We start from the raw sequence: 26,323 nt of genomic DNA on the forward strand, positions 1-26,323 counted from the left end.
ATACAGAAGATGCAAAACACTTTTTATCATATATTATTTTCTCAATTTCCAGGCAAGAAGTACAGAAAAATTTAATGTCATATCATTGTGAATATGTCTGTATGCCTACTCCAAAGATAGCACTTCTCTTTCAGCTTTTTCATTCCTTCTTTGTTTATCTTCCTATGTTTTAATTTTTAAGATAGCCAAATTATTATATTTTTAAATTTTTTATTTCCATGGGTTATTGTGGAATAGGTGGTATTTGGTTACATGAGTAAGTTCTCTAGTGGTGATTTGTGAGATTTTGGTGCACCCATCACCTGAGTAGTAAACCCTGAACCCAGTTTGTAGTCTTTTATCCCTCACCCGCCTCCCACCCTTTCCCCCATGCTTTTTTTTTTTTTTTTTTGAGACGGAGTCACGCTCTGTTCCCAGGCTGGAGTACAGTGGCGCGATCTTGGCTCACTGCAACCTCCGCCTCCCGGGTTCAAGCAATTCTCCTGCCTCAGCCTCCTGAGTAGCTGGGACTACAGGCGTCCGCCACCACACCCAGCTAATTTTTGTGTTTTTCGTAGAGATGGGGTTTCACCAAGTTGGCCAGGACGGTCTCGAGCTCTTGACCTTGTGATCTGCCCTCCTCGGCCTCCCAAACTGCTGGGATTATAGGTGTGAGCCACTGCGCCTGGCCTCTACGTTTTAAAATAAGAAGGACAAAAATATCTCCCATCTATATTTACTATATTAGTGATAGAAAATGAAACCAGTCAAAGGTGACTTATTTTTAAAAACATTCAGTCATCACTAACCTGAAGTCAATTTAAAGATGAATTTGCTGGCCGGGTTTGGTGGCTCACACTTGTAATATGAGCACTTTGGGAGGTTGAGGCAGGCGGATCATGAGGTCAGGAGATCAAGACCATCCTGGCTAACAAGGTGAAACCCCGCCTCTACCAAAAAAATTAGCCCAGCGTGGTGGCATGTGCCTGTAGTCCCAGCTACTCTGGAGGCTGAGGTAGGAGAATGGCGTGGGCCCGGGAGGTGGAGCTTGCAGTGAGCTGAGATCGCACCGCTGCACTGCAGCCTGGGTGACAGAGCAAGACCCCATAATAAAAAAAAAAAAAAAAGATGAATTTGCTTAGTAGAGTCAAGAAGATGATAAATCTACATCGTTAGATTTAGATCCTCTATCTACATTATTACTTATCACATTTCTCTCAATAATGCACAGATCATGTGCAAGTCATAACTCCCAAAAATGACTTACAGCATGATAATGCTGTATAAGAACAAAGGTGTGAGAATGACATCGTGCTGTGATGAAAAAAATGCAAAGTTTATTTGTCACATGTGTAGAGGAAGGTCTTCCCTTTCACTCTCTTTCAATAATAGAGCAAACAAACAATAACAATGAAAGTAGCGTTTTTTGGTTGGTTTGCTTGTTTTTCAACAGAGTGGTTAAAATATCAGGAAAATTTGTAAACAAAAATAAAAAAAGAAGGAAAGAAAAAAGAAAAGGCTTTAGGCTCAGAGAGAAACTGGAGCCTCTCCTGAGGTCCAAATCGGAGCTAGATGAGGGGCAATAAACAAAGAAAATGAGGACAGGGACATGACGACATGATCGTGTCCTCACACTTTCCAGTTTGTGTACCAACAGAATGTCTCCAAGAGCGGTCGCGAGAATTACATTAAGTCTGGCACATGCTCAGAACTTCAAATCTGCGTCCTAGTTTAACCTAACTACCCCTTATCTCCCTCTCCAGCCCCACCACATTCACTCTGAGTTAGGTGACTGATGACAATAAAATGGAGAGTGTCTGTCTTTCCATGGTCACGGGAAATGAAGAAGGGGAGAATAAGCCATCTGGATGATTTGATGGAGACAACTATCATCAGTGAAGCTTTTGGACACTTTATGTGATACTAGTGGAACCTTTTAAAACCTGGAGGCAGAAGAATGAAGACAAATGAACATGTGTTATGATCCATCTGTCCCAGCAGCTATTTCTCCCTAACTCACACTCTACCCCCACCTAATCATGGGTGTCTCTGTTCTCCTCCCACTTCTGTCCTTTTGCCTTCAAAATACTCACCCACATCATTGCCATCATCATTAGCATCACCAGGATCTGGTATTTGTAGAATACCAGTGTTTGCCAGATCCAGTACATAATAACAGTTCTTCCTGCTGGGGAAAACACTGTTCAAATCCTGACGTACTATAGGAGCAATGCTTTCCAGTACAGAATAAGATGAATTTAACAAAATTCTTAAGATCCTGTAATTTTTGCAAGTGAAGATCATTTTACTGGGGCTTCTCAATGAATGATCTGATCAGAGACACTAGCAACATCATGTGGTATACATAAAGGAAGAATAGAAAAGGACTCAAGAGTAATGAAAAAACAAAGAGATCATGCTATTCACAATAGAAGTTGGAGAGAGGAAAACTGATCAAGATTCTTGTTTTGCCCTATAGGAGCCAGCATTCATTTAACCAGCAGCGACTTTAAAACAAAAACAAAAACAAAACAAAAACAAAAACAAAAGCAAACAAAAAAACATAAGCTGAACACTGTACTTTACAGAGGATAAGACAAGGATAAAAGAAAACCATTGGGTCAGAGAGGTGAATCCTGAAGAAAATTAAAGAAGATAGGAAAAGGAGAAAAAATGCTTTAGAAAAAGACAGATGGAGGGGGAGTAATAACAAACAGAAATACATCAGTGTTCTCTAGAGAGCAAGGGCCACAGAGGGGAGAAGTGCAAAAGGACAGAGAGGACCCATTTAGGAGACAGTCGACAGAGAGGAGTCGGTCAGTGGAGAAGGGAAGGGAATGGGAAAATGACAGGACAAATAGACAAAATAGTGTGGGGAAAAGGAAAAGCTGGCATTTCAGAGTTGGATGCATACTAAAAGTTTGATAGATACAGTAGTTTTCAACCTGAAGGTTTAGAGCAATATAGATTAAAGCCCTCAGTGTAATTATGTCATTTGACTAGCCAAGTGATGATAACGGGGGTTGAGGGGGAGGGCAGTTATTGCCATTTGGAGGCTCCCTAATTTCTCCAGAATGAAGAATTCACAGACATCAAGAATGACAAAGGTTAACAGGACACAGCGTTTGACCACAGTGTATCTGGCTTTGCCCAAATCATCAAATCTTTCCACAAAGAAACCACAACATATGACTAAGAAACATCAAAGAGTGGGTGCACAAAGAAAAAACATGATTCTGAGAGTGAGTCCACAGGGACCAGCCCACAAAGAGCCATTGCAATTCCATTTATTTTCCAATCAAAGAAACTCCAGATCCTATTTTTACAGTGGTCCTTAATTGTCATGACCACAACCAAGAGGCTGGATAAACGAGCCACCAGAACAGTAAGAAATAACATAATGAAGACTAAGAAACTACTCATCACTATAAAGGAAAGACGTAGCAAATATTTACACATTCCTTCTAAAAACGTTGAACTCATAGAAGCAGAGAGTGGAATGATGGTTACCAGGGATTGGAGAGGGTGGGGGATATGGGGGTTGGGGAGAGTAAACCGGGAGATTTTGGTCACAGGAGACGAAGTTTCAGTTGGACAAGATGAAGACATTCTAGAGAGCTACTGAGCTATTGTATAGCATGGTGAGGTGGTTAATAATAATATACTGTATACTTAAAAATCGCTAAGAGAGTGGATTTTAAAATGTTCTCACTGCTATAAAATATGTGAGGGTCATATGCTAATTAGCTTGATTTAATCATTTAGCAGTGTATACATATATTAAAGCATCACATTGTATGCCATAAATATGTACAATTTTTAATTGTCAATTATACCTTATTAAAGCTGGGGCAAAAAAGACAAACATTTACACATTCCAGTTACCTGAGATTAGCCCTGTCTTTTCAGGGTTATGACTGACACAGGGCATGTTTGGAGAATGGTATTTTTCTTTCCGTTTTCTTTCTTATCAACTTACTTCACTTTCCTGGCCTTACCTGCTATCTCTGGGGTTGGGGCAACTTCTTAAATTTTATCTATACATTTTACTTTATTCCTGCCACAGTTCAAAATGCACACTCTGAGCAGCAGTAACTTATGGCTTGAGAAGAGGGTAGAAAGTGGGATTTAAGGATGTATATAACAGTTTTCCTACTCCCAAGGAACTGATAATCTAACAATTAAAATGAGAAACTTATACAGAGAGAGACAGAGAGAGAATATAAAACAGAATGGATTATAGGTATGATAGGAATATTAAAATAGGAAAAAATTATCACGGAAAGAATTGGAAAGCTTAGGGAATTTTTTATTGGAATTTATGACAACCTGTAAAATTAGATTAAATTTGAATTTCATAAAATTAAAATTTCATAAAATTTAATTTATAATTTAATTTCATAAAATTTTAATTTCATAAAATTTAACCTAATTTTGTTTATGTAAATAATATTTTAAGTCACTTTTTTTAGCCCTTAATATAAGTGCCCAAAATGAAATTGCTGTGGGAGAAATGTTCCCTTTCTTGGAAGAAACGTAATCATTAAAGTGAACTTTCACATCTGCCTAGATGTTCAACCCAATGATAAATACTTAACATTTAATTTTAAACAAAAGGCACAGTCATTAATCTGGAGTCTGCCATAAAACAACATATGATTCATGATTAAGTTCAGCTTACAGAGTAGTAGTACATGAAAGAAAGGCTTAGTATCTTTTAAGCCAAATGTGGCTGATTACTTGGAAGTTCTAATTTCATGAGAATTGAAGCTCATTTATTCTATAAGTTGGCTCCTTTTAAATTCATGAAATTCTGAAATTTTACATTAAAAATGGAAAGCATAGCATGATTTATAAGTAGCAGCTGAAATTTTAGAATACATCAGCCATTTTGCCACTAATAAACCAAATAACATGTAGCTACGAATGCACAGCGATGCAAAAATGGAAAACTGTGATAAATATATTGGATAAATACATGTTGCTACTAAGTGTGCAGTTTAAGAATCATATCATATGGTTGCAAGTGACTGCCTCAATGTTAACCTCTCTGTGCTTTGGTTTCCACATCTGTAAAATAAAGATAATGGCACCAATTCCATAAAATAGGTAATGCTTAGCTCAAAGGAAGTGTCAGCTGCTACTCCTACAATTGCCACTGCCACTACTATCATTATATCTATCATTGTTTCTGTTCTCATTCCTCCCTACCATGAGTATCAACAAATTAGCTTCCATCAAAAAATGGCCAAAGTCTCCTTAGTGTCATATAGAAATAAAATATTTCTTTTAATAGTTGTGCCCACTTACCACCAGATAAATCCAAATATTGTAATTAGGTTCTATAAAGGTTTCAAAGGCAAATGTGTCTGTATACTGAGAACAATCCTCTAACATGGGAGACTCGACAAAGACATAACTGAGAAATACAAATAGACGATATGTACAATTAGACATATGCAAAGGCGGTGAAATTCCTAATGACATGGAGATTACAGTGCTGGCCTCAGATACTAGTAAGTCAACGCTCTGAACAAGTGACAAATCCTGAAATATCCTTTAGAAGATACTTAGCATGTAATTTAGTCAGGAGGAGAGGTTATATTGCTATCTTATTTTGTTTTTCAAATATCATGATTTTTATTTGCTTCTCTTTTTTCCCCTTCTTTTTCATTTCTACCCTCTAAATGGATTAAGTTTTCTTATTTGCTTATTTATCTCTCTATAGTTCTGAAAATTATACATACTATTTCTATTCTTTAAATGTGTAACATAAGTAATTGACTTAAATACTAAATTTAATCAATAGCTCCATTCTCTTCTGGAACAATTCTGGGAACTGGGATCTTTTAAACTCTGATGATGATATATTTTTAAACTGTTGCTGTTTGCAGTCAATGCTTACATAGATTTATCCTGACATTTACTATTCTCTTCGTACACACTTGCTTCTTACATTTCTTTCCTTCTGGGTTCAGTTCTTTTTTTTTCAGATGGAGTCTTATTCTGTCACCCAGGCTGGAGTGCAGTAGCGCGATCTTGGCTCACTGCAACCTCCACCTCCCAGGTTCAAGTGATTCTCCTGCCTCAGCCTCCTTAGCAGTTGGGACTACAGGCGTGCGCCACCACACCCAGCTAATTGTTTATACTTTTAGTAGAGATGGGGTTTCACCGTGTTAGCCAGTATGGTCTCGATCTCCTGACCTCGGTATCCACCCGCCTCAGCCTCCCATATTGCTGGGATTATAGGTGTGAGCCACCACACCCAGCCTGGGTTCAGTTCTTTACTCCTGATGATGAACTCTGACTAGTTGTTTCAGTGAATGTGAATGTAAAATCTCCAAGTCTTCATCTGAAATTTTATTTTATTCTCCCTTTTAAATATGGCAGGCCCTTTGTTCTGTGGGGCTCTGCATCTGTGGATTCAACCAGCTGGGTGTCAAAAATATTTGGAAAAATAAAATACATAAAAAATAACAACACAACAACAGTAACCACAGAAAACAATACAGTAATAACAATCATTTAGATACCATTTACATTGTATTAGGTATTATACATAAGCTAGAAATAAAGTATATGAGAGGATGTGCATAGGTTATATGTAAATAGTATATGCTATTTTACGTAAGGGACTTCAGCATTTGCAAATTTTGGTATCCTGAGAGGCCCTGGAACCAGTTTCCCACGGATACCAAGCAATGACTGTAACAGTTTGGCAAGTAAAGAATTCAAAGTTGGCCATTTGCTCCCAGCAGTTTTAAGATATTTATTATTCCATAATATTCTGACCTCTGTAACTGCTGCTAAGACTATTATTTCTTTTTAGGTAATCAGTATTTTCTCTCTGGTTTCTGGTTTTGTCTTTGGTGTTCTGCAGTTTCACCATAATTTATCTAGATATGACTTTAATTTTATTTATCCTGCTTATAACTTTCGCTTCTTTTATCCGGGCATTTTATCCTCTGCAAAAGTTATTTAATTTATCCAGATATAACTTTATCCTACTTAATAACATTTTCTTCTTTTATCTGCACATTTTATCCTCTGCAAAAGCTCTACAAATTCTCAACCTTTTCAAATATTGCAGCTTACCCATGTACTTTATTTGTTCCTTCTGGAATTCCTACTAGATGTATGCTGGTCTTTTCATTCAATCCTTCACTGCTCTTAAATGTTTATTCAGGTTATTCCATTGCATTTACTCCTTGGGTAGCATTCTGGCTAATATTTTAAGTTATAATTTTACTAATTCGTTTTCCAGCTATGCTCGTTTGCTATTTAAGTAGTCCACTGATTTCTTATTTTAATAACATTTTTTAAAAGAATTTTAGAAGTTCTATTTACTTCTCTTTAACCACTAGAATTTATACACAAAGAAAACAAAGATTTTTCATCGTCAAAAACTGTATACCAGTGCCTTGAGTAATGCTGAAATATATATACTCAATATTCTTTTGATGTATGGGTTTAAAAATCTCGTTCCATTTTTTTATGATGTTTTCTTTTTCTTTAGAAATCTCTTTTGCTACCTCTTTTCCTGATAGTTTATTACCTAAACTTCCAAAAGATCATGATTCTCATTTGTTGCATTTGCTTACTCTGCCTCATTGATTGCTAATTGTTATCATTTTATCACAATTCATCTTTAGTGGGTGTTGTTTTTTTCACAGGGATCCCATGCATCATAGGTGTGGAAGCGACGATATGGAGTGGGTTACACATTTACTTTTTTTAGGCTATACAACTGGGACCAGGGGAAATGTGAAATGCTAGTAGCCTACTCTCTCCTGGTGAGATACCATATACCTTGACTGGAAGCTGAGGGGAGAGGGAACCCCATCTTCTTGGCTACATGTATATGTAGTGGAATTTTCATCACGCTGAGCTGGTGCAGGCAGGAAGGAGAAAATGAGATGTGATGTAAGTTTCACCAACTCTCTTGATTCTTATCAGGAGTTGGCAGTTACTCTTTACTTGCTGTCTACACTTAGGAAGATTTCTAGACGTTAGTCCTGTTTTAAAATACAATTTGTGACCAGGCACAGTGGCTCACACCTATAATCCTTTGGGAGGGCAAGGTGGGAGGATTGCTTAAGGCCAGTTCAAGACCAACCTGGCCAATATAGTGAGTCCCCATTTCATTTTTAAAAATAAATAAATAAGAAAAATAATTTAATTTAAAATCTAAAAGAAAATACAATTTTCATCAATAATGGTTGTTCTATTGGAGGAGGATGGTGCAGCTCTTCACACTGCCATTCTGTAGTAAACTCTCAAAACACTATTTCTTGACAGTACTTGCATACTTTGTATGTTTGGGAGGTGGGGGCTAAGAGTAAAACACAATTGGTGGAATTTCCAAACTTGTATTACAAAATTACTAACATTATGAGGTATTAGCAAAACTTCCTATAGATGATATTAGTAGATTTTTTCAAAAATCACCTTCAGTAAAACCTGTTCATTTCTGAAATACATAGGGCCTCAATCTTATCAGAGCACAAATTTTACATCTATTCCTTCCTATGTGCTTGATTTACAAAATTAATCATCTAAGCTTTGCTTTGTGCATTAGAATGTTATGTGTTATATCTATAAGAAAAGATAATTGAATTTCAAAGTAAATACATTAGAAGCTATATATCCTATCTGGAGTTCAACTCAAAGCCAGTGAAAACTTTTCAGAGGCACATCCTAGCTACACCAAGCAGTAAAATCCTGGCTGATTAAAATGAGGTATTTACACTGGGAGGTCAGAGACAGGCTCTGAAAGTCTCTGAAGCAGAGGAAAGAAAGAAAGTCAAATTTCTAGAAAGTGTGAGGTATCAAGTGAGACAATACTATCGGAAAATGAGTCAATGGAGCAAAAGCCAGAATATTAGGAAGAGACTGGTGTGTACAAATGAGCCAGGTTAGATGGAGAAATCAAGATGCAGATGGGAAAATGGGAGCTGTGAACATTACCAGAGGCCTGCTTAACAATGTGTTAATTACATGATGAAAGGGGCCTCGTTACTCAAAGCCTCTACCCAGTAGGACCAAAGTCCCAAATTACAGCTGTCCTTTAACACTGTCATCTTGCAGAGCTAGATACTTACGCTATTAATGTTGCCACTGCTTAAATTTGGGATGTATCTCCTCTTTTAGATATACTTTCAAAACCAATTTAAAATGAAAAGAAAGAAAAAAAGAGGGCTGGGCACAGTGGCTCATGCCTGTAATCCCACGACTTTGGGAGGGCAAGGTGGGCAGATCACGAGGCCAGGAGATCAAGACTATCCTGGCCAACATGGTAAAACCCCATCTCTACTAAAATTAAATAAATAAATAAATAAATAAATAAATAAATAAATAAATAAGCCTTGCATGGTGGTGTGCCGCCTGTAGTTCCAGCTATTCAGGAGGCTGAGGCAGGGGAATCACTTGAACCTGGGAGGCGGAGGTTGTAGTGAGCCGAGATCGTGCCACTGCACTCCAGCCTGGTGACAGAGCGAGGCAAAGAAAAAAGAAAGAAAGAGAAAGAGAAAAAGAGAGAGAGAGAGAAAGGAAGGAAGGAAGGAAAGAAGGAAGAAAGAAAGAAAAAAAGAAAAAGAAGGAAGGAAGGGAGGAAGGAAGACAGGAAGAAAGAAAACACTTTTATTTCTTAATAGTCATACCTTGGTTTCTGAGTTTTAGCCAGTATTGTTCAATTTGTGAATATACTTATTGTTGACTGCTTCTTTAAACTAAGTTAAGTCTTAAAGAATATAATTTTGACATCACTGAGGATAACCCAAAGGGTCTGACCATAGGCTCACTGTCTGAAGATCATCTTCCTGAGATCTTCGAAGTGGGTAACTCTATCCATTGGGATGACTACCTTCTAATATGCAAAAGGTATGATAAGCATGAACAAATAATCTTGTGATTATAACTGCTGGTTTGCAGATCTGCTAGTTCTGAATTTCAAAGCTTTGGGAAAGGCTTTTATGTTTTCTCTAGAGAAGTGGTTAGCTCATGGCTAAGAGTTATAGAGAACATAAGATTGAAGCAATACATAATGTCACAGAATGTCAAGTGAAAAGGCATTAAAGACATGTGAAATTATTTACTTTCATTGAGTCTTAACTACAAAAGAAATCTGCTGACCAGCAATGAAAGCTGGAGAGGGGCTTCTCCACATTTGGTAGGAGTGATGAGAGCATTCAAAGGGATTTCAACATTTCCTTTTTAACTAAGGGGAATTTTTCACTTTAAAGTTTCCATTCTTATTCTGATTTAGTGTATCAACATTTTAATAGCATATACTGAGGACTATGTCTAGGTTTTTTAAACAGCCTTTGTTTGTTTTTACTGTAACTATTATTACCTATTTGTATTTTATTTCCACAATACCAATACAAAGGAATCCATGGGCTGCAAACCATTTAAATAATGTGTATAGAGCATAGTGATGGGGTTCAGGACACATTACCCTAAAACATGGTTCCTTGGCATACTGACTATTTTGAGAGACACCATGTGCAGGAAGGTCTCTCGGACCTTCCCTGCCATTCTCCCCTGAGCAGGTCATAAGAGGTGCCCTCCGTATATTGGATGAAAAGTACATCCTTATCTCTGAAAACAAAGTGTTGCAGAGAAGAACCTGAATAAACAGGCCTTCCTAAGTTTCTCCCAGTTTATTGCCATTAGACGATACCTTTTTCACCCCCTAGTATTTCTCTACAACTCCCTGTTCTTCATCAGACCTACTATAAAAAAACTAAGATTAAACTGTTTCTTCAGGTGTTCATTTCCTAATGAAGGCTCTCATGTCACAAAGAACTTAAATATGTTTGTTTGTATACTTTTCTTTTGTTATTCTGTCTTTTGTTGTTGGGGCTTAATCCATGAACCTAGGATACATGAGGAAATATTTTTCCTCCTCTACAATAGTATCTATGATTGTAGTTTAATATCTGATTATTTTAATTTACTGAAATATTTCCATATTTTTCCTATGCAGCAAATCTTGCAAACAGTATTGCTAGTGATTATATCTAAATTAGCCATACATAGCTCATTTAGAAAATGAAATCAAGCTCTAATCACTACTTCCATTAACATCATTTGGATTTAGTTTTTTTTTTTTTAAATACTGCATGAACTTTAAAAAATATCTTACGGTGTAATGTAGTAACATATTTTGAACTATATTTTTTCTTTGCTGTCATTAGCATGATTTAGATCGAAGGAAACAAGAGATATGACAACTGCATGCAAAATAGCCTGGATTTTCTTTTTCTTTTTCTTTTTTTTTTTTTTTAAGATGGAGTCTCGCTCTGTCACCTAGGCTGGAGTACAGTGGCACAATCTTGGCTCACTGTAACCTCTGCTTCCCAGATTCAATTGATTCTCCTGCCTCAGCCTCCTGAGTAGCTGGAATTAACAGGCACGTGCCACCATACCCAGCTAACTTTTGTATTTTCAGTAGAGATGGGCTTTCACCACGTTGGTCAGGCTGGTCTCGAACTCCTGACCTTAAGTGAACCACGGACCTCGGCCTCCCAAAGTACTGGGATTAGAGGTGGGAGCCACCAAACCCGGCTAGGATTTTCTTTTGCTATAAAAGACATGGAGAAAATTGTCAAAATCTGAATAAGGTTTGCAGATTAGATAATAGTATTATATCAATGTTAACATTCTGATTTAGATAACTGTACTGTGGTTCTGTTGCTATGTTCTGAAGTAAGCAGGGGTAGAGAAGGATCATGTCTGCAATTTGTTCTCAGGCAGCTCAGGAAAAGAAATGTATATATGTATGATGTGTATAGATGTGTATATGTGTATATATGTACATATGTGTGTATACATGCATATATAAGTGTATATGTACATATATACACACACAAACATATACAATCAAGGCTCTGATATAATCCTTAAGGATCATATCAAATTCATTAATGTTGAGTTATATGACTATATGCACACACATACATATATAAATGGAGGGAGATTATGCAAATGAAATGTAGTAAAATGTTAACCTTTGGGAAATTACAAATTCTTTGTACTATTTTTCTACAAATAAAATTAGTTGAAAAAAAACTTTAAAGAGAGATCATGGTAAAATATTTAGGAAACTCCAAAAGTCAGCAAAAAGGTCACATATTAAATGTCTAACCAATAGGTGGTGCCAATACGTACTACTTTTATTTCAATGATACTAGAAAGCAAATACAATGTTCAAAAATCAGGTGCACTGATCAAATTCTTATGAATTATACCAACTTGGTAATACTGAATAAAATGACTACATTGGTATGTGTGGACCCAAAAATGCAACCTAACACTCTCAAAAAGCCTCTTTTCACCTCAGCCAAATAAAAAACACCATATATTTCCTGAATAGAGTTAAACTGCTCTCGCTATATATTGTGGTCTCCTTATCTAGGTAATTCTTTTTAACTTTCTGTGGGGGTTAAAAAGTATAGCTGGCAGGAATACAACCATGTACACTCATCTAAGATAAAACAAAGACTCTAGAAACTTACCTGAATAGCAAATATGATTTCTTCTAGGTGTAAGCTACATGTGCAAACTATAGAAAATATTTCATAAATACACAGATAATATGAAAAGACTTTGAAGTTTCTCTTGGGACATACTGAACCATAGCCAATGATTTTTACACACCGTTTCAAGACGTAGAACTTAATTTGCCTCAGTAAATCATATTGGCTCAGTCTAATGTCACATTCCTATAATTCAACTGCTGTCTATCAGAGGTGACATTTATAATAACCATTTGCTCAACAAACCTAAACCAGGCTCACATTAATGAATACTTTTAGAATTTCAAATTCTCACAACATTGCCTTTGGATTTAAAATTCATAAAACAGCACAACTTTGGAGATTTCAAACTACTCAACCTAACTATATCTAACTGTGAAGATATAGTAATTCAATTTTTAAAACATCTTAAAAAGTTAAATGGATTGCTTGCAATTTTCTCCCAGTTTCTAAACTCAACTAAGATAGTGGTTAATGTACCTTTGCAACATAAGTCTTAGGTTAGATGGGAAAAAAGCCCAGTTAATTGGTGAATCCCTTTATCTATTAACCAGACAAGATTACAACTCCAATAGCTAGGAGGACATCAATGAAGCCTAAAGGGCCTGGAAATTAGCTGGTAGAATTTGTTTCCAAAACCAATTTCAAAGTTGCGTTTTTTTCTCTTTTTTTAGTGCCAGTGACTGAGGAATAGCAGGAGAAAGTGGGGAAAAACAGTACTTTTTAGAGTGAACTCAATTCTTTTGAAAACGTTTGACTGCACTGCTTCCATTTAACAAACAATTCTGTGGTCCAGAGAGAAAACAGCGGAAGTCAATATTATCTAACTGTTGTGACAGTTTAAACATTAGGCACCCTAATTTCCCTCTTCAATTTCTTGTGCTCTTGCTTCCCCCACTATCTTGAGGTAAGCCATGAATGTGCCTCCCTTTCAATAATGAAGCTGAACAGCTCTGGAATCCCTATCTGCTGGCCACAGAACTTCCATTCCTCAACCAAGGATATAGATCAAGGGGATACAGAACAATGATCTACCTAGACTGAAGGGTGGAAGCTTTGGTGGGAAGAGTATAAGTTTTGCTTTTCTTTAAATTAGTTTTTAGGCTTCTTCCTGAGCTTCTACTCTCTAGAGCAGAAATATTAGAGTGAAGAGGCTTAGGGCTGGGTTTGCCTCAGCTTGAGAGAGGCTAGAAAGGATCAGAGAGAGAGACCAGAGAAACAGAAGGCAGATAGATGCAGGCTGCGTGGGCCTGGCTGGGCCTCAGGGTTAAGAGAGAAGGGTAGAGAAGGGCTGAGGTCACAAGGATAGGGGAGCAGACAGGGCTTTGTAGCAGAAGCCAGGTATAAAGAGCATACATTTGGTTGCCTAGGAATCTGAGCATCACAGTAGGCTGCAAAATGGGAATGGATCCTGCCAAAGGAAGGGGAAACCTTTTTACAAGGCTTTATGGTACAATGGTTTCTTTCATTCTTTGCAAAGGCTACAACACGTAGCTTTTCATTTCAGTACAAAGGCTGTAAACAGAAAAGGTATGACTCATGGAAAAGGGTGGTTTGGATCTCACTATCTGGTAGGGTTTCACTCAGGATTCCAGTAAGAATAAGGAGCTAGTAAAATTGACAAAGCACATGGAACATGTGGACACATCTAAACATGAGAGGAACTGCCCAAGGAAACAGAATGTGCTTCCCTTCCTTCCTGAAGTTAATCAGAAGGCCAACAATTAAGTTAAAAGAAACCAGGGAGAGATATTAGCAATCAAATCAATGGAGAGGAGACGAAGGAAACAAAGTATAGAAGGGGTTGGTTCAATGATCCAACATATCAATAATCCAATTGTGTTATTCTAAAAGTCTTCATTAAGGAGATTAAATCAGGATCCATTTCGAGACAATGAAAACAGACAACTTAAGAGGTAAGGATAGAATATTTCAGCTAGTGGCTTTAAAGTGGGTAAACAATAATAATAGCTAACATTAAACACAAACCATGTATGATGTCCTGTGGTAAGTGCTTTGCATACATTTTTTCTTTTAATCTTCCCAATATCCCTTAGAGGATTCAAACCTAGGACATCCTGCTTGCAGAGAAAAAGCTCTTAAATACTACACTATACTCTCTAAGAGATGACTCCTGTCTGTAAGCAGAGGGAAATTTGTGGTTTGGTTTAACTGGAATCCTGACCTTTAACGCAGGCCTTAAGGATACAGGATCACTTATGTTAGAGTCTATCTAGAGATATAAATCAAAGCCTACCATTGAGAACTTCACCAACATTCAAGAGGCAATTGGGTATGACCTCAGAGTTTGGACAATTATATATTCAAACAACCTAATAACAGATGAGTGTTGTCCTGCATGAGGCATATTTGAAGTGGGAAAGGACTGGGAGATGAAAAGGAGTTGGGAAAGACATGTAGCCAACAGTTCAGCATATCATGGTGAGTCAAGACCACATCTATGATGGTAGGAAGGTCAGGGACTACATGTGAAAAGTCAGAAGGTCAGGATTAGTTTGGTATTTGTTTATCCATACAGAGGGCAAATGCAAGCAAATTAAGGTAACAGGACGCATAGGGAGAAAGAACAAGATACACCATGGTTACCAACTCTTCTATTCAGTTAATAGGCAGAAAGAAAGGAGCAGGGCATAATGGATTTGTTTGTGATCCATAAGAACTTAAAAAAATGCTAGCCTTTAAACAGAGCCTGGAGTAGCACTGACTCAGAAGTATAATGCGAATCATGAATGAAATTTAAATTTCCCTGGTAACCATGTCAAAAAAGTAAAAAAGAAAAAAAATTAATAGCATACATTATTTATCCCAATATATCCAAAATGTTATCATTTCAACATGTAATCCATATGAAAATTATTGATGGGATATTTTACATTCTTCTTATTGGGCCAAGTCTTCAAAATACGGTATGTTCTTTACAATTACAGCACATCTCAATTCTAGTGGTATACTAGGTTCATGTCTAATTGTCAACAGCAACATATGGCTGCTGCCTCCTGAATTGGACAGCACAGGTCTAGGGTAAATTTAATGACAAAATGATGGTCACTGGTATCAAGAAACACCAAAAGGTTTAGAGTAGAACTGGATTTGGCTGGGAGTCTACCAATGAATTCCACAAGATATGTTCTCTAACAAATAGCAGCTCTACTATCTTACTGAGGGGGTATTGAAATTAAACCATTTTATCCATGGACAATCAGGAGAAGTGTGTATATATATACATATATACACATATATATACATATATACACACATATATATACACATATATATACATATATACACACATATATACATATATATGTATATATATATATTTTTTTGAGATGGAGTCTCTCTCTGTCGCCAGGCTGGAGTGCAGTGGTGTGATCTTGGCTCACTGCAACCTCCGACTCCCTGGTTTAAGCGATTCTCCTGCCTCAGACTCCGGAGTAGCTGGGATTACAGGCACGCGCCACCACGCCCAGCTAATTTTTTGTATTTTTAGTAGAGACGGGTGTTTCACCATGTTTGCCAGGATAGTCTCAATCTCCTGACCTTGTGATCCACCCGCCTTGGCCTCCCAAAGTGCTGTGATTACAGACGTGAGCCACCGCACCCAGCCGAGAATTATAATTGTTTTGTGGGAAAAGAGAAGAAAAGCATACATAGTAGTTCCATGTTGTATTTCATTTCTCCTGTCTCGTGTGAGTCTTTTAGAGACTCTGCCCTCAACAGTAAGTGCTCCAAGTGTCTTGTTTGTTTAGTGGTAGATGCAGGACTTTGTCCAAAGCAAGGGCCATCTGCATCAAATAAAACCCAAGTTATCTCTCCAACTCTTAGGAGAGGGAGGAGGAAACTGACCTCACCACTCATTATAGTCTGAAGCGTTGCCACATGTGTGAGTTGGAGGTACTTATGGCTCTCACTGAACTGAATGACAAAGCTCTGTCTACAGTGATTTTCTCTTTGCCATTCAGTTTGGTCTAGCAAGATGTGCAAGGCTCTGAAAAAAGAAAGGCGGTTTGAATTTAAATTCTGGTTCTCCTAATTTCCAGGTGATCTGGACTGCAACAAAAATATCTATATTCAAGTTGCTTTTAAAAATCAGTCTTAAAAAACAACACATTCAGTTCAAGAAACAGCTTACTTGATTTGAAGTTTCTTTATGTCAATTAAAGCACATGACTGCATACTTTGTTTTGCTTCTATGTGGGTCTGAATGGTGGACAAGAACAAACAATATTCACCAAGGTTTTGTCTACTGACTAAACCTAAAGATGTCATTATATATGCTATGCAATCTATATATGCTATATAATGTAGTATATACTATATGTTACTAGTACAATACTATGTACCTCATACGACTTATAGTGGTATATATTTCAGTTCCTCTCTGAACAAGCACACACACATTTTTCTTCACATGCCACTGCAGTCACCATCACTTTCTTTTTTAGCCAACTTCAATGTGTGAACCTGTATGTTTGTCAATAATGTTGCTGCTCAAAGCCAGCCATAGGCAGCGAAGCATGTTTTTTTTTTTTTTTTTTTTTTTAGACGGTGTCTTGCTCTGTCACCCGGGCTGGAGTGCAGTGGCGCGACCTTGGCTCATTGCAAGCTCCGCCTTCCAGGTTCACACCATTCTCCTGCCTCAGCCTCCCGAGTAGCTGGGACTACAGGCGCCTGCCACCATGCCCGGCTAATTTTTTGTATTTTTTTTTTTTTTTTTTTAGTAGAGATGAGGTTTCACCGTGTTAGCCAGGATGGTCTCGATCTCCTGACCTCGTGATCCGCTCGCCTCGGCCTCCCAAAGTGCTGGGATTACAGGCGTGAGCCACTGCGCCCGGCCGCAAAGCATGTTTTTATTGGACCTCACTAAAAATTGCCATTTATCAAACTTATTTCCACAGAACAGTCACAAATCCAAGCATCATATTTGTCATGTGATTTTTAGCTTTCTTTTTTTTTTTTTTCTTTGAGACAGAGTCTTACTGTGTCACGCAGGCTGGAGTGCAATGGCACAATCTCAGCTCACTGCAACATCCGCCTCCCAGGTTCAAGCAATTCTCCTTTCTCAACCTCCAGAGTAGCTGGGATTACAGGCGCCTACCACCATGCCCAGCTAATATTTTGTATTTTTAGTAGAGACGGGGTTTCACTATGTTGGCCAGGTTGGTCTCAAACTCCTGACTTCAGGTTATCCGCTAATCTCGGCCTCCCAAAGTGCTGGGATTACAGGCGTGAGCCACCGTGCCTGGCTGATTTTTAGTTTTCAATAACAACTTAGGAGTATGAAGACTTGGTACCAAAGAACAAATTCAGATTATCTTTTTCGTTTCAACAAGAATAGAATACATTTTTTATAGGGAGTTATAAGTACAACCCTATCATAGCATAGGAAGACGTACCAGAATGTTCATTGAGCATTTTTAAAGTTAGGGAGTGAACAGACAGAAAAACAAAGAGCTGATAATTTCCTTCCCAAACAGACAAACAAAAAAAAGGGCTTGGAACGAAAAGTGTAGGGAAAGTCAGCCAGCCCATACACTCACCTGCATTGGAGCCAGTCAAGTTATAACGTGCATTCAGCTTTTTGATGATGTTCTCATGGATTTGGTACCACTCACTCTCTGTGTTACACCTATGAAAACATTAACACTCTGTTAAGCTTTAATGATGCATGCAATCAAGCAGTGATCCTCATAGTACATCTGCCCTTTTCGTTATAACCACTATAATGTACTTCCTTGAGGTCCCCATCAACCTGCTGCAACTGACTGTCAGTTTTAGCATGGTTGTCCCAGGATGAGCAAGAATGTCCGTATCTGGTAATGCCTGACCACCTACCTCATGAGAGAAGCAGCTGGGATAACACTTCGCAGATTACAAGTGGCCCCAAAACAGACAGAAATCTCAGAGAATAATGCATACAGGGGAAGGCAGCCCCAACTGAGTTCAACTCCCCAGATTCAAATTCTCACTATTAACCAAGCTATGTTCTTTAGGTGAGTTTATTTACTCTTGTCTTAATTTCCCCACCTATGAAACACGGATAATATACTAGAACTTTAAACTAACATGGGCTTAGGGTAATTCCTGGCATATAATAAATGCTCAGTAAATTAGTTCTCATTAGCAAGTCTCTGCCTACTGTAACATGACCAGGTTTGTCCAGAATCAAAATGCAGCAAATTAAGCAAAATGAAATTGACATTAACACAGCTTATACTAGCAAAAGACTGGCAGGATTTACCAAAGAATAATAAAATTACTCTTTCAGATCTTCCACATGGGGCATCTCTCCGTCTTTTCACAGCAATCCTGTACCTCTTTCTCTTAGCTTTTATCACTCATTAGGTCATGTTATCTTTGTTTACATGGTGTAGTTCACCTGGGAGACTGTTAAGGTTCTTGAGGACTGGATCTAGGACTGGCTGATATCTGAGTTTCCTTTAGTACTTTGAATGCTGTGGATGCTTAAAAACTGTCAGTGGTATGAATGGATGGATGGATGGATGGATGGATGGACGGACGGATGGATGGATGTCCCTCTGCCTGGTAACTCATAATGATTTGTAAGCATGTGGTTCTGCTATCCATCCTTATTGCCACTACTCTCCCAGATTGGCTGGGGAAAAGTTCCTTCATCTGAACATATGTGTAAATTCACTACTTTATTAGCCATGAATGCATCCTCCCAAGAGGCCTGAACATCAAGATTCTGTACACTATCAATCAAAATCTCCCACAGTGCAGGTTCTGTTTCCTAGTGATCAAGTCTGAGGCAGATAATTCATAATTATTTGCTCACATTTTTATTTATTTTATTGCCACAGGATTTTGCAGGATGAACATGATGGAGGTGATTTTTGAGCCAATTAACAGTGGGATATCTAAATGAGCGCCGAATCTTAAGAGGGCTGGAAAATTAAGATGGAATGAAACCATCCCACCTGTCTAGTTGTAAGACACCAAATTGCCACTTAGCACATTCTGCCTCCAGTTTTCTTATTTCAGCCCAGTGGGGAAGAAAGAAAGATGGCTTGCTTCCTATTAGATAGTTAAAAGTGATTCCAGAATTCATGCTTTTAACCTACAAAACTCAAAACTCAAAACAAATAAACAAACAAACAAAAGCTCCTAAAGTATGTGACTAAAGTATCTTCCAGGCTCAGGCAGGCATTTGCTACTGTTCTTTGAGTCCCAGAAGGGCTGGGGGGTTCAGTCACCTTATCAAATAGAAATTTCTCCCAAATTTTTTCTAACAGGCACTTTCCCATGTTTGACTAAATTCACAGTTCCTTCCTAATCTACAGTGACTGTTTTGACTGGTTAGTATTACTCTTGAAACAGCATCACTATTTGCTCAATGGGCATTTTTCAGGAATTTATCTTCTATTAAGAATTACCCAAAACCTTATTTGATGCTTATGGAAAAGCAGACAATAAAAAAAAAACACAAAGAGCAGAACAATTTGTCTTCATGAGTGTGACTGTCTCCCATTGGCAGGGCTGGAATGCATAGGTCTTATTCCACTGGCTGCATAATAAAGGGTGATGATGGGACTGTCCGTCCCTCTGTTTTCCCACTGGCAGGATAAATACAATACTTGCTACTCACACCTGGAAAGACTACTTTAAGAAATGATGAGAGTGTGTTTGTGAGGAATTTCAGCTTGCTTAAAAAGCCACATAACAGCATCATCATCACCTTACTAGACTATGGTGTGAAATAACACCTGGAAAAATACAAATTATTAACTGGAGAGCTCAGATGCTGGAGCAAGACAGTCCTGACCTCAAATCTGCTTCCTTTTCTTATTAGCTAGGCAACATGGGGCAAGTTATTTAACTCTCGTTCCCCTATGAGTAAAACTGAGTAGGAGCGTCTGTCTGCTTCATGGGTTTGTTGTGAGGACAAAAGGATACGACACATGCAAAGTGCTTAACACAGTTCCTCACACATAGTAAGCACACAGTAAAGGGTGGTTATTATCAGTCATTAGCATTTCAAATAAATTACGTTTTATGACCACCAGTTAAGTATGGAAAGAAGGGCATCATGGATTTAAACTTAACCACTGAAATTGAGGGTTGCTATGTGATAAAAAGAGTAGCAACTTTTACCACCCACTAATTTCACCAAAAGTTTTCAAGTTTAACATCAACATCACAGGTGTTTTCCTTTTTAAGAGGGATGAAGAGAGTTTCCGGTCCTAAACCATAGACTACAGATAAATCTTTGTCAATGAATTATTAAATGTGTTACATAGGTCCCATTGGATGGAGAGTAGAAAAATCCATGAAACCCTGCAGCAGAGGTCAAAAAGGCAATTTTAAGTATATGTCCCATAGGCAGTGGGCCACTTGTGTTACCATCACCTATGAAAAATCTACTGGCACATATTAGGTATATTAACACAACCTCCAGAATGGAATACAAAAGCCAGTTCACTCATGGAGGTAGCCAACGGTGTGGTCCTCAAACCAGAAGTGTGGAAACCCTAATGAATCTGCTCTGAAGATGTTGCTGTATATTAGGCCTCAATGTCCAAGCCTGTGGGGAGGTGGCACGGTGGTGTGGGCCAAACCCATGTGCATTTAAAAAAATCATTTAACTTAGGATTTGGAATATATCAAGTAACTTTCCTAGTAGAGAACCATGGGTTAAACTGTATCCCCCAACAAAGGTAACGTTGAAGTCCTAACCCCCAGTACCTCAGAATAAGACCTTATTTGAAAGAGCGTCTTTACAGAGATAATCATATAAGAAGGTTATTAGGGTGAACCACACTCTAATATGACTGTATCTTTATAAAAAGGAGAAATTTGTAGCCAGGCATGGTGGCATGTGCCTGTAATCCCAGCTACTCAGGAGGCTGAGGCAGAAAATCTCTTGAACCTGGGAGGCGGAGGTTGCAGTGAGCCGAGATTGCTCCACTACACTCCAGCCTGGGTGACAGAGCGAGACTCTGTCTCAAAAAAAAAAAAAAAAAAAAAAAGTTGGGGGGGTGGGGGATTGGACCCAGAGAAAGCCATGAACACCATGTGAAGATGAAGGCAGAGATCAGAGTGACGCGTCTACAAGCCATGGATCTCCCAATGACTGCCAGCAAAGCACCGGAGGCCAGGAGAGAGGCATGGAGCAGATTGCCCTCACAGCCCTCAGAAGGAGCCAACTATACTAATATCTTCATCTGGGAAATGTGAGACAACACATTTCTGTTGTTTAAAATCTATTTATGGGCTGGGGGCGGTGGCTCACGCCTGTAATCCCAGCACTTTGGGAGGCCAAAGTGGGCGGATCATGAGGTCAGGAGATCGAGACCAGCCTGGCTAACACGGTGAAACCCCATCTCTACTAAAAATACAAAAGATTAGCCAGGCGCGGTGGCAGGCGCCTGTAGTCCCAGCTACTCGGAAGGCTGGGGCAGGAGAATGGTGTGAACCTGGCAGGAGGAGCTTGCAGTGAGCCGAGATTGTGTCACTGCAATCCGGCCTGGGCTAAAGAGCGGGACTCCGTCTCAAAAAAAAAAAAAAAAAATCTATTTATGCCTAGCGTTCCATTATTGGAACGCTAAGCATGTGGAGTTATTTATATCCTACTGCTCAAGGTCATCGCCAAGATAGGATTGCAAAAATTTCAAAAAATTGCAACCTCAGGCATAAATGGGTTAAGCCATGCAGTTTGTGGTACTTTGTTATGGCAGGCCCAGCAAACTAACACCTAGAGTAGGATGGAAGTCATCTGGGCTTCCCTTCCCCAATTCTAATAAATTTACTCAAAAAGTACTTTCACTTTCCAAGAACACATTGACTGTCTGAAGGTAAAGACGTGCTAGGTTTATAAATTGAAAGGTGGTATCCCACACAGTAGACGGTCTACCTAATTGGTAAACTGTCTGTACTCATTGGTTCTTAATTCAGTAATTCCTCTGACTGGCAAATTGTGGCTTGTAGGCTCACTTGCAACAAGTCTACAGATTACTGGGTTTTTGAGGAATGGCTCATAAACCACCCATTGTTCTTCTCTACCCACGTAAAGTAGCATTCGCCCAAGTAGGACCCACATGCACCCCTGTGCCCACCCAAGCCTTCACCACGAGCATGTTTCTTACATGTATACTTTCAGAATGAGGTCATCCTTTGTCTCTCCTGTTAGCAGGTCAGCGATGCTAAGAACTGCACAGCCAAAGGGTCGTCGGTACTGGACACTACAGGCATTCTTTTTTTCTCCTGCTCCCATTCGACCTGTTCAATTAAAGAGCAATCATTAACCCATGGAGCCATTTGATTAGATGCATCTTAGGTAGCGAAACATACAGCTATAAGATAGGCCATTGAAATGTAATTGGGCAATAAAGAGCACCCAGGTTGGGCGTAACAGAAGATATTGCTTCAGTTCTGGATTCTCCTCTCCAGTCACCTAGCTGTGTGACCTTGGGTAAGCAGCTTAAATTCTGGGCGTCAGTTGCCATCTGTAAAATACAAAGATTGGAACAGATCCCATGTTTGGGAACCATCCCCTGGCCCCTGAGATTCATGAAGGCATCCCAGGAAGTTCACGTCACTAAAGGCAGTAATGGTGACTCTTCCATTTTCTATTTTTAAACAAATTCAAATTCAAATTCAAACAAATTCAAATTTTAAACAAATTCCATATTCAAAAAAACTATTTCAAAAATTTCACCTGTGACTAGAGTAGTTTGAGGTTGTCTGAAGTACAGCAAGTAAGCACAGGTGATCAAATGTGCATGCTCCTGCCTCAGCTCTCAGGCTGTTCAGAACTCAGTTATCACCAAAATGGTTTTAACTGTTGTAAAGTTTTAACTTGTTTAAATTGTTACATGTTTAAAAATATGTTATTAATACATTGTTTTAATGTATTGTTGGTATTTAATTATCAGTGGATTATTTTGAAGACAAAAAGCAAAAAGTACACTGAAGTTGAAATATAACAAGTTAATGTGGGAAAAAATGATTTTAAAAATCTGCAAATTTGTTTCTAGATGCTTTTCAACACAACCATAAATTGTTTCTATCTGAGCAAAATTCTCCTATAGCACATCAAGATATCTCCAGCAATTCCAAAATCCAATGTTAAGCAGGAAAAAATGGGATGACAATATCCAATTTGGCTTTCATTCATCAGGAGTAAGGGAAAACTACCTTTGCAAGATGTCACTTTCACGGAAACACAGCCCGAAAACCTCTTATTTTATCAGTTTGAATCAAACTAAAAAATGGCCAAAATAAGCCAACTGCTTTTCAGATGTGCAAAATGTAAGAATTTAAAATATCAGGTTTTCATGACCTGATGCCGTATGTATGGCCAAATTTCACTCTACATAATTTTAATATAAATTCTGTCTGAAAACCGAACACTTTATGTCGTACTTGAATTTAATTATCAACCAATCCTACTTTTACTTACACAACTGATTTAAACAAATTTAAAACTTTGGTCACTTTTTTAAATGAAAAAAAGGTCTCAATTTATGTCTATTTTGAATAATATTACAGAATTTATTAGGATGAAATATTAATATGTATGCCAGTCTTTATCAATCTCATGGTTTAAAACATGCTTTTTTCTTAATCATTTCCTTGCAAATACAAGATGACAAAAGGATAAGATTTCTGAGTGGAGCACTTCAAAGTTATTTAACATCAGAAAGAAGCTCCTTAGTAAAAAAAAAAAACTAGAAACTGCAAACAAGATTATTCCTAATGACTCTGCTAGCTCCCACAGTTTACACAAGGGCATGCACACATTTCAATCCTTTTTTGTTTGTTTGTTTTTAAACAACCCCTTCATCTAAAGCTGCACTAAAGAAAAAAAACTGTAGGGGACAGAAGGAATGGCAAAATAAGGGAATAAGGTTGATGGGAGAAGTGTAGCTCTCACAACCACTTAACACTCTCCAATGAGGATTTTGTTACTTGTGACCACTGGGAAGCTTATCTCCCAAACCTCCACCCGACTCATGTCTTCAAACATGCAAGTTTAACGTTAAGCCACGGCTTTAGACACCATTCTAATTACTATACTGGAAAGATGTTTTGGTGCCAGATCAGTGGCACCAACCCTAGAGTTAATAAGAATTCACAGTTCTGACTGGGCTTTGGGAAACCCGATCAGATTTCTAGCACATTCTCTAAGTAGGAAGGAAGGTAGCGGGAGTGGGGGAAGGGAAAAGTACTGAGCAATCAACCAAAAGTCAAAAGGGAGGCATAGAGGTTGAAGAAACTTCCTGGCATGGGCAGGAAGATATAAAACTATTAATTTCTCTTTTTTTTCCTCTCCATCTTTCTAAAGAGCTGGACTTAAATTCCCAGAAGTGAGGTACTATTGCTCCTGCTTTCTGCAGCCAGTGACGGCCAACATGCCCTTTTCCTACTAAATAGGTACAAGAGACATTCTGTAAGAAGTATGTGTCCCTTGTTAAATATAGTGACTGCCAGGTTTCTCTTCAAATAATCAGTATGTCAGCATGTTCAGCTCTCTTATTCTTTGATTCTCCATTTTAAAGTTTAACTTCCTGGTTCTCTTCACTGCCTTGCCTCTAGTTTCAATAAAAAACTTTCCTGCCAGTTCTGATCAGTAGTTTACATCTGTTCCCCTGGTCACCTGCTCTGTCCTGACTCATCCCGGTCACCTGCTTTGACCTGAGTCACCCTGGTCACCTGCTCTGACCTAAGTTACCTTTAGTTACCTGTTTCTAACCATCCTTCCCGCCAAACTACTCACCCCGCCACTCTGGCTTATACTCCTGCTCTTTTCAACATAGTCAATCGGAATTAGCTTAGACTGTGCAGTCCAACCCTAGCAAATAGGGGAACAACACAGCAGTAGGGGTTACCTGTGTCAGGAATAAGAACTCCTTCCCCTCCCCTGTCCAGGTGTGCTCTCGCCATTGTTCCACCTGTGAGAGGCACCCTTTCTGCAGAAGGTAAAAATTGCCTTGCTGAGAAAATTAATGTTTGAGTGCTATTTCTTTGTGGCACTGAGGAACAAGCATTTTGCATTTCTAACACCCTGAAAGACAATGATCTGCCACCAATTTCACTCCATCAAGGGAGGTGGCAGACTAAATCTGAACCTATCTTAGTGTATTTTACCTTAATCTCACTTCTCCTTCGGTCTCAAAATGTTGAACTGGTAAATGTTTTTTGCAATAATCCTAGAGAAGTATTCATTTGCCCAAAACTGAAGACAAAGATAGGGAGGTAATTTCTGACTCAACATTCATTTTAATGACTTAATGACCATAACGATGTTAATAAAAAGTGCAATTACAAATCAAACACCAAGCATTTGAAAGGCTGCCCTGTGATGGGCAGTACTACTGAGGCGGCTTCCTTGGCAATAACACTGTGAGTGAAGTCCATGGGCCAGAAGGCACATACTCACTTTGCTGCATGTTTTTTTACCACCCCAAATCCATAGGTATCTTTGAGAAAGTTCTGAAAGCAAAAGTGGTTTACTTTTTCTCTTACTGCTGTCAGAGATTATATTAAAATTTTAGCAATGTTTACATGAAGATATATAAAACCACATTTTACTTTAACCATTGGTATTACATTTGAATTTAAAGAAACACAGACTAAATAACAAACTACCTCTGCTATCCTGAGAACAGACAGGCTTTATCTCATAAGAAAACAGCAGCATGGGTTCTAACTATTCCAACCTTTTCAAAGATTCTTTCCAATTTTTTTCATAGACTCATTTATAAAAAGAAAAATGAAAACAAAACCAAAAACTGTCTATTTTTTATTTCTACTGTCCTTCA

The 26,323-nt window shown here is 38.3% G+C and overlaps 1 protein-coding gene across 7 annotated transcripts in view; it reads right to left on the bottom strand.

Moving 5' to 3' along the window:
* Positions 1–26,323, bottom strand: part of DOCK4 (dedicator of cytokinesis 4) — a 467,247-nt gene that overhangs the window by 190,960 nt on the left and 249,964 nt on the right. For all 7 annotated transcript variants that reach the window (XM_055347229.2, XM_031012977.3, XM_055347227.2 and 4 more), the window contains exons 11-12: positions 22,646–22,778; positions 18,080–18,168 (exon numbers count right to left, since the gene is read on the bottom strand). In XM_055347229.2, coding sequence (XP_055203204.1) covers positions 18,080–18,168; positions 22,646–22,778 — 222 coding nt within the window. The remainder of the gene's footprint in view (positions 1–18,079; positions 18,169–22,645; positions 22,779–26,323) is intronic.

This window comes from Gorilla gorilla, chromosome 6, assembly GCF_029281585.2.
Source record: "Gorilla gorilla gorilla isolate KB3781 chromosome 6, NHGRI_mGorGor1-v2.1_pri, whole genome shotgun sequence".
Taxonomy (NCBI): Eukaryota; Metazoa; Chordata; class Mammalia; order Primates; family Hominidae; genus Gorilla; species Gorilla gorilla.